Source organism: Podarcis gaigeae (genome assembly GCF_964106915.1).
Source record: "Podarcis gaigeae genome assembly, chromosome: 15".
In the NCBI taxonomy this organism is placed as follows: Eukaryota; Metazoa; Chordata; class Lepidosauria; order Squamata; family Lacertidae; genus Podarcis; species Podarcis gaigeae.
Genome location: NC_139692.1, coordinates 9088821 through 9097230, shown reverse-complemented (window position 1 = coordinate 9097230; position 8410 = coordinate 9088821). Strand labels below are relative to the sequence as shown.

Sequence of the window (8410 nt, the reverse complement as noted above, 5' to 3'; positions counted from 1 at the left end):
ACTTCTTGTCAAGATCAATGAGCAAGACGGGAATGAGAAAAGATTCGTGTAGATAAGCTCCACATTGAGATTTTCAGAAAATTCCACCCCCAGCCATGCAAAAGTGACACATGGGTCTCTGATAATGGGAGCACCAATGCAGGAAAGCTTCCCTTCCAGTTTCCTTGATCTAAATCTAGCTCTCCCACATACACACCCACTGGGGGACAAAATACTGGTATAACACAGATATTTGTGATACTTTTTCCTGAGGTCTAATAGCACCTGTGGGAAGAGTGACTCTTACCAGGGAAAGGGTTGGAAAAACGCCCTCCACTGGGCATGCTCCAGTTTAAAAATTGAGGGGAACTCCTCAAAACTGATTTTATTTTTTATTTAAAAAGTCAGGAGATCTAACCACGTGTCTCCTGAGTCCAATCTTCTTATGTGAGTAAACAGATGTTACTTAGGATGAACTTTGGATGAACTGGGGTGTCTTGGGGGGATTTTGGACTTGTCAGAGGGGGAATGGGTTGTGCTATCCACAAGTCGAAGTAGTGACTACTGAAGCGCTTTATGGTGCCTCAGCCATCCAAACAATGATGTTTTCAATGATGCTGCAGAGAAATGTCTGCCAAGAGCAAACTAATGTGTGTAAGGTTATCATGACGCCAGGGTGGGGAGAGGGCAGAAGGAGAATTCAACTGTGAATGCTTATAAGCAGAGGAAATCATTTTACCTGAAAAGAAAATCCCTTCTCACCCCAAAACCAACTTTTAAAGTGCCTAGAACAAAAGCCCCTGAACCAATTTGTCTGCAATTTGGCAGATTTCTTACCTAGGGACAACTTTTCTAACTAAATCCCCATAAAACACTAGGCGACTGAGTGATTTTACCCACCCTATAATGGCTGTCCTTGGAATAAAACCACTGAATGTATCCTTCTGAAATTTGGAGAAATTCATGCCCTAAGAAAGGGCAGCCTTACCTGCATATTTCATTCAATTCTGCCAAAATATTAAAAAGTTACAGATATTTCTGCTTTTTAAAAAAAAAAAAATTAGTTGCACTTATTTGCCTGTAATTCAGCAGTGTTAATCCACTTTTGAGACTACAATACCTTCAAATTTTACCCACTTCTGTGAAAAGGAAGGAAATGTTACAGCCCCATTTGAAAATTTTCCAGAAGTGGAGAAGATGGGGCGATTGAAGCAGACTCTGATGGCCTCTGAGTCAAATCACACAGCACCTCCAACCAAGGTAAGCTGCTTTCCAAAGTGCCAAATTGCAGCCCAAACCAAATCTTGCAGTCAGTGCACATCCTAATATTAATGCACCCAACCACTTTCTTAAAAAGCAGGTTAATCACACATAGTTTTTGTACCCAAGGCAGATACCAACTTCTAGCAATTCATTGTTTTCTGTCCTCCCCCCTCTTTCTAGGGGTGATTGTGGCACCAGCTCCATCTTACCTGAGCCCCCTAAATGGCCATTGCCTCAGTGAGTGCCCACGCTGCTTGGCTTTAGTTGAAAACAAGAAAGCCACAAAACACATAGAGAAGAAACAACTGAGCAAACCAAAACACAGAGAGGTCTAAGATTTAGAAAAATCCAGGCATCTTTTAAATATTCCATAATTTTAATCTTTTCCTCTCTTGGTTGTGGTAGCCAAAAGATCGTACTCATTTTCTGCACTTAAGTATCAAATTTAATCTTCATTGTGATTTAATCTTTAATCTTCATTGGGAGATTGTTTCCCCCACCCTCTTACAGCAACAGTTGTGTAAAGGGGCCTGGGTCTTCTTTATGGCTTGCCAGCTTCTTCTGTTCCTCCAGATGCAAATTGGTTTGATGGCGGGAAGGAGATAGCCAATGAATCATGGGAAGGATGTGCGATTGTAGCACATGGTTTCTTCCGGCTCACAGGAATTCCCTCAGTTACAAAGTCCAAGCTGGCTATCAGTTCTTCGAAAGTGATGACTAAAGTCCATTTTGTCTGCTGTAGCTGAAGTTGGACTCCTCGATTTGAGTTTCTGTTAGATTAGAGTTTTTGGGCTGTGTCCTTCCTATCTCTTCCAGTGCACAGGCTAGAGAGTCTAAATCGCCATCGTGCTGATGCCTGGCTTCCCACAAGTCCAAAATAACAGCAGAAGGGCTGCGCTGGGTAGCAAAGTAAGACAAATTCCTAAATGAGAGAGGCAAAAACAAAGGGGTTAGGGTTCAGGATGATGACTGCCCTCCTCACAGATACTTGGTAGGATTGCTTGCAAAACTCAGGCGATCTCTGGGAAATGTAGGGAGGAACTTTTGAATCTAACTACTTTTAAGGTTGCAGCCAATGCAGCACTAAGTTAAGTTCTCTTAACTGTTCCACTGCTGAAATGTCTTGTGCCAGGAGAACATTGTTGAACAAGAGAATGCATAAGCAGGTAATTTGGGGTACATTCAGACGTGGGGCTTACTCCATATGTTTTCCAGGTTATAATGCTAGCATGCCTTTCCCAATTTTTAATGTTCTTGTTACACTGCATAGAATCATAGAAATGTAGTCTTGGAGGGACCACGAGGGTCATCTATTTCAGGCATGTCCAACAGGTAGATCGTGATATACCGGTAGATCACTGGATGTCTGCGGTAGATCATTGGTGGGGCTCGAACCCCTGACCTTGAGATTAAAAGTCTCATGCTCTACTGACTGAGCTACCTGTTGCATTATGGAACTGTGAGGGTTTTTTTTAATCAATAAGCCACATGTCACACTAAATTTCATTCACACCAATGGGTGTGGTATGATGCAACAGTGGACATCATTGGACATGTCACCACCTTTATGTGCATGCCTGTTTCTGTTTCCCCATGATTCAACCATGAAAATAGCAGGAAAGTACGGTATGCCAGAATACCGCCCCAGATTTTGTCTGATAATTTTCCAAGTTAACAGGATTTTCTTTTCTTTTCTGGAAGCAACTAACATAGAAATGAGTACTGAATTTCTGCTAGACTTCAGAAGTGGCTTTTATGTCATGTGAAAGATCACAGAGAATGCAGAACTGATCAAGTAAGAAAGGGCCATAGAAACAAAATAAAGTGTCTGAATGCAACCTTAGTTGCACAATAGACTGCACAATACATTGAGTGACCAGTTTCCACTAGCACAACTGCTGTGTTAGATTCATCTGTTCCACAAGACTAAAACTCACATGAACACTTGCATTAACAGACAGAGAACACGGGATACAATCCACAGGCTGCACATTCCACGAAGCCTAAATAACAGGCTTAATATCACGATGGCACACAGGAATAGGAGTGAATTTTTTTTGGAAAGGAATGTTTTGGCTAAGTGGTAGCAACACATTAACTTTTTAGAGAGCTGGATAAACAAGGCTGTTTGCATGAACAAAGGTACCTGCATCCCAGTGTAAATAACAAGGACTTCTAAAGCATGATCCATAATTTAGTAACAAATCACCATGGCACAAGCAAATATTGTGAGTTTGTATGCAAGGTTTGGTGTGCTTTGGCATGGAACTTGATTTTTTTTTAGTTGCCTTTCTTCATAAGCCATTTTTTATATATTTTGCTAAAGTGCGCACACAAGATTGATGGGAACGTTCAGGGCATTTATTTGCGCAAGACCTGCTGGAACAAACTGGTTTCTGAATGCATATTATTTTCAGACTGTGCTATTAAGAGACTGTGCCTTTTGACAAATTGACTTGTGTTATTTCCTCTGGGAATAATCATCCAAGTAAAACTAGCAAGCTAGGAAGCATGCATATGCATAGTCATATTTACATACAGCTTATTATACATAATACATCCATGTAAGGCTTTCTGGAATTAAATCTCTGTGGAACTACAAATGCTCAAAGAACTTCTCAGACAGTGACTGAGGTCAGTTCACATAAGTGTGGGTCCACTGCTTCATATCACACTGACTATGTGAAATTTATCACCACAGACTTTTTCATACACTCTTAAGTTATCTCATGCATATTACATTTCAGTGGAGGCAGTTCTTGTGTTTAGCTGTGGCTCACCACCACCAAGTGGTGAGATATCTGGGTGTGTCACCAGTGAGATGCTTAGGTGTTGGTGCATCTGTGAATCAGCTCAGGGCCTGGAAGTACCATTTCAACGGTGCTGATCATGAGGTATCTTTGCTAAATCCTAGAAGCACCACGAAGTAGAAGAGATGGGTTAATATGCTAAATGGAAAATATGAGCCGACTTTCCCTTGCATATGAACATACAGAAACTTAGATGCTAGATATAGTTAGTTTACCAGGTAAAGCCGAGAGGACCAGAGCACTTTGCGAAAAGTCATCCAAACCTTTACCACACAATGCCTGGCAAAATGTCAGATCTAAGCTTCCTGACTAAGTGCTGAGCTGAAATAAGTAAATATTGCTCAGAATACAGGCTCAGCGCTGGATCCCAACCTTCTGCAGAGCTCTTCACCCTTCTTCCAGGGTTTGCCTGAACTCATGAGGGCTACAAGTGTGCAGAGGAGAAAGGGGTACACATGACTGCCCTGGCTCCTCTCAGACCTCTCTCTGTTAAGGATGATGGTCTGAACAGACTTTCTAACAGGGATAAGTGAAATCTCTCAATTTTGCTTTCTCTCAGTTTCTCATTTTTTTCAATCTTAAGTTCAGTTTCCCACATCAGTTTGCAATTACTATTTTTTTTAAGTCCTTATGAATATTTACCAGAATTTTTGTGAAAATTTATCCTAATATGCACACTTTTGCAAAGCAATGTTCCCCCACCAGGCTTCATTTGTGCATGTTATTTCATGAATATATGCATTTTTGTACATATTACTTGGCTGGAGAACTACATGGCAAAATTCAGAGAAGTGTGAATTTCAAAGGAAGGCTGTGTTTTGGTTTGCATATTGATGTGGAAAGTGTGAATTAGACAGGTTCATCTTGAGATGTAAATTGAATGAAATTTCTCCTTCGTTCCAAGTTTCTATGTGTGTTCAGCTGAGATGGAACCTTTCCTATTGGGATCTCTGACTGCACAAAGGCTTCAAAGTGTGTTCATACTGCAGCCCCCTTCATGTACAAAGGCCCAAGAGGCACCTGCATTCTTGGGAACATTGGGGGGTAGACCCACTACTACACATCTTCACTTGTTCAGGTAACTTTTTACCTCAATCAATAAACAAATAACTGTAAGTTTTCTTGCTTTCCATTCAATCCAAGACATTGCTGCATTGCCTCTGGTACAGCAGCTAAAGGTAAAGGGACCCCTGACCATTAGGTCCAGTCGTGACCGACTCTGGGGTTGCGGCGCTCATCTCGCTTTATTGGCCGAGGGAGCCGGCATACAGCTTCCGGGTCATGTGGCCAGCATGACTAAGCCGCTTCTGGTGAACCAGAGCAGTGCACAGAAAAGTCGTTTTCCTTCCTGCCGGAGCGGTACCTATTTATCTACTTGCACTTTGACGTGCTTTCGAACTGCTAGGTTGGCAGGAGCAGGGACCGAGTAATGGGAGCTCACCCTGTCGCGGGGATTCACACCTCCGACCTTCTGATCAGCAAGTCCTAGGCTCTGTGGTTTAACCCACAGCGCCACCCGCGTCCCTGGTACAGCAGCTACATTGTCCTAATAGTGCTATGTTCTCAAAGTTCAGAGTAAATTCTTCTGAGCCTAAAGTAGGTTTGGATAGACTTCATGTTGGATCTACTTTGGGGTTATTGTTTTGTTTTTTATACTAGAACCACAAGATCTGCCAACCAGGGTAAAGGTAAAGGTAAAGGTACCCCTGCCCGTACGGGCCAGTCTTGACAGACTCTGGGGTTGTGCGCCCATCTCACTTAAGAGGCCAGGGGCCAGCGCTGTCCGAAGACACTTCCGGGTCACGTGGCCAGTGTGACATCGCTGCTCTAGCGAGCCAGAGCCGCACACGGAAACGCCGTTTACCTTCCCGCTGGTAAGTGGTCCCTATTTATCTACTTGCACCCGGAGGTGCTTTCGAACTGCTAGGTTGGCAGGCGCTGGGACCGAGCAGCGGGAGCGCACCCCGCCGCAGGGATTCGAACCGCCGACCTTTCGGTCGGCAAGTCCTAGGCGCTGAGGCTTTAACCCACAGCGCCACCGCTAGGTGCAAAAGCCATAGTTGGGAATTAGAAAGCAAGGTGTTTCTGAGCGCAATCTGAGCCTAGGAAGTGAGAGCTGAACTGAGCTCACAGACTGCTCCTGGATAGTTTTCTTCATTTCAGCCATCTAGCCTAGATGGGGAAATTCGCTATAGTTAAACATCTGAGTTACAACCAGTAGATCCTGAGTTAGAATTATGATGGCATGATACATGTTGTTTGGCCCTCAGTCTCTGCTCCCTATCTGCAATTAAGCAGAAGATAATAATACCAGCTTTGCTGGGTTGTTGCAAGGATTCTAGAAATAATGCTAGTGAGGTCTTTTAATGATTGATAGGGCTCTATATATGCCACATTCAGCCCTGTGCCCACCCTCACCTACAAACATCAGATAGGGCTATATCAGGGGTTGTCAGAGTGAAACCTGTAGGCACCAGTGTACTGTCCCCCTCCCCACATGTAGCTCTTAGGTGCCCGTGAAAAGTCTCAGTAAAATCCCCTTCAAAAACCCATAGTTCCTATGGTTGCCTGGGGAGAGGGATTGATTGGTAAACAACCTAGGGAACCACAGCTCTGTGAAGGGAACAGGGGTCTCCTAACAACTCTCAGCTCCCAGAATTCATTGGGAGAAAGCCATGACTGTTCAAAGTGGCATAATAGTTTGGGTATCACTGAGATTGCCATTCCAGATTGCAAAATATAAAATGCAAAAACTAGTGACTTGCCTAAGAGAAACAACATCCCTTCCCCCAAAATCTTTCCACTCCTTCAGTTCCAGGATGACCATAGCCATGGACCACAAAATCCAAAGTGTCCTTTTTTAAAAAAAAACAACAACCCATGAACAGCTTGAATGGGCACCTATGTATGTGTGTGCAAGCACACCAGGGGTAGGGAATCTATAGCAATCCAGATGATGCCAGACTCCAACTAGGGACAAAGGGGAACTCATTGGGTTCAGATTTTAATGTGCACCTACCTAATTCATAGAATCATAGAATCATAGAGTTGGAAGAGACCACAAGGGCCATCGAGTCCAACCCCCTGCCAAGCAGGAAACACCATCAGAGCACTCCTGACATATGGTTGTCAAGCCTAATTCACACTCCTCCAACCAATAAAAGAAGCAAAACACAACTGTCCTTCAAGAGTCACATGTCTCTGAATTCAGTGGTGTGGTTCTCCAACCAGAAAAATGTGTGAACAAAAATGCATATATTAGTGAAGAATAACATGCAAAGCCTATGAAAAAATTCCTTGCCAAAATGTGCACATTGGACAAAATTCCATATATTTGAAAGATACATGAGCATGAAAACACATACCTTTTTTGTGCATACTTTAAAAATAAATAAATGGTAAATCAATGTAAAAATGGGGTGGAATTATTTTAAGGTTAGTGAAATTCGAAACTGAAATTGACAACTCTGTTCCTCTCTAACAGCATGCTGCACTGCCCAGAGTCAGAACTGATGGGAGCTGGAGGCCAACAGTGTATGGAAGGCCACAGGTTGGACATCCCTGAAATGCACAATGCAGAGGAATTATCTGCAGTGCAATGAGATGGAGGACCTGAAGCTCCCACAGTTTCTCTGGTGATTTCTAGTGCTGCGTCATTTACGGTCACGGTAGACAATGTTAATATACTGCTCACGTGTGCAGTCTCTCTGCCAGAACTGCAACCAAGTAGTCCCTTTCCAGTCTTTTCATTAATAATAGATAGCTGAACAATGTTCCTAGCAAGGAAACACAAGGAACTCAACGACAACAAACCCCCAGAAAAAAAAACAACCAGCCAGCCAGCCAGCTCAGCCACCTGCACTCGCTTGTTCTAAAAACCACATATCTTGGTTCAAAATCCATACAAAACAGACTGCAGGCTGGATAGTTGTTCCAAACATCCAGAAAGCATCCAGCTCCAATTTGCCTCTGGTGCCTTGTTCCTTCCTTCCATGAGCAATTAGTGTAGCCAATAGAAAACACACATGCTTCAGTTCCAGAAGGCACAGCTAGTTCCAAACAAGTCTAACAAATGCCCAGGATAGGAGCTTGGGAAGAGATCCACTTGTTTAAAAAGGTACAGAATTTGGCTTGCCTGTTAATGAGATTCTCTTCTCCCTTTTCTTTTTGAAAAGAAAGAAGTACAAGCATTCAGCTTCTTCAACGGCTCAACCTTTTTAAAGTTTTAAATTCAGAATAGCAAGTTGGGTTTTGTGGGTTGGACCCAGTGCTAGTCCCATTCAGAGTAGAAGTTAAAAGGACACGACTCAGTTGGGTTCATTCATTTCAATGTGTCTACTCTGAGCAGGACTGACATT

General features: G+C 43.0%; 1 protein-coding gene across 2 annotated transcripts in view; it reads right to left on the bottom strand.

Annotated features, from left to right (window-relative positions):
• Window positions 1-241: 241 nt before the first annotated feature.
• The window catches only part of UNC5D (unc-5 netrin receptor D), a 435843-nt gene continuing 427674 nt past the window's right edge, over window positions 242-8410 (bottom strand). For both annotated transcript variants that reach the window (XM_083713478.1, XM_083713479.1), the window contains one exon: window positions 242-2164. In XM_083713478.1, the coding sequence (XP_083569604.1) occupies window positions 1960-2164 (205 nt within the window). In that variant the 3' untranslated portion in view covers window positions 242-1959. The remainder of the gene's footprint in view (window positions 2165-8410) is intronic.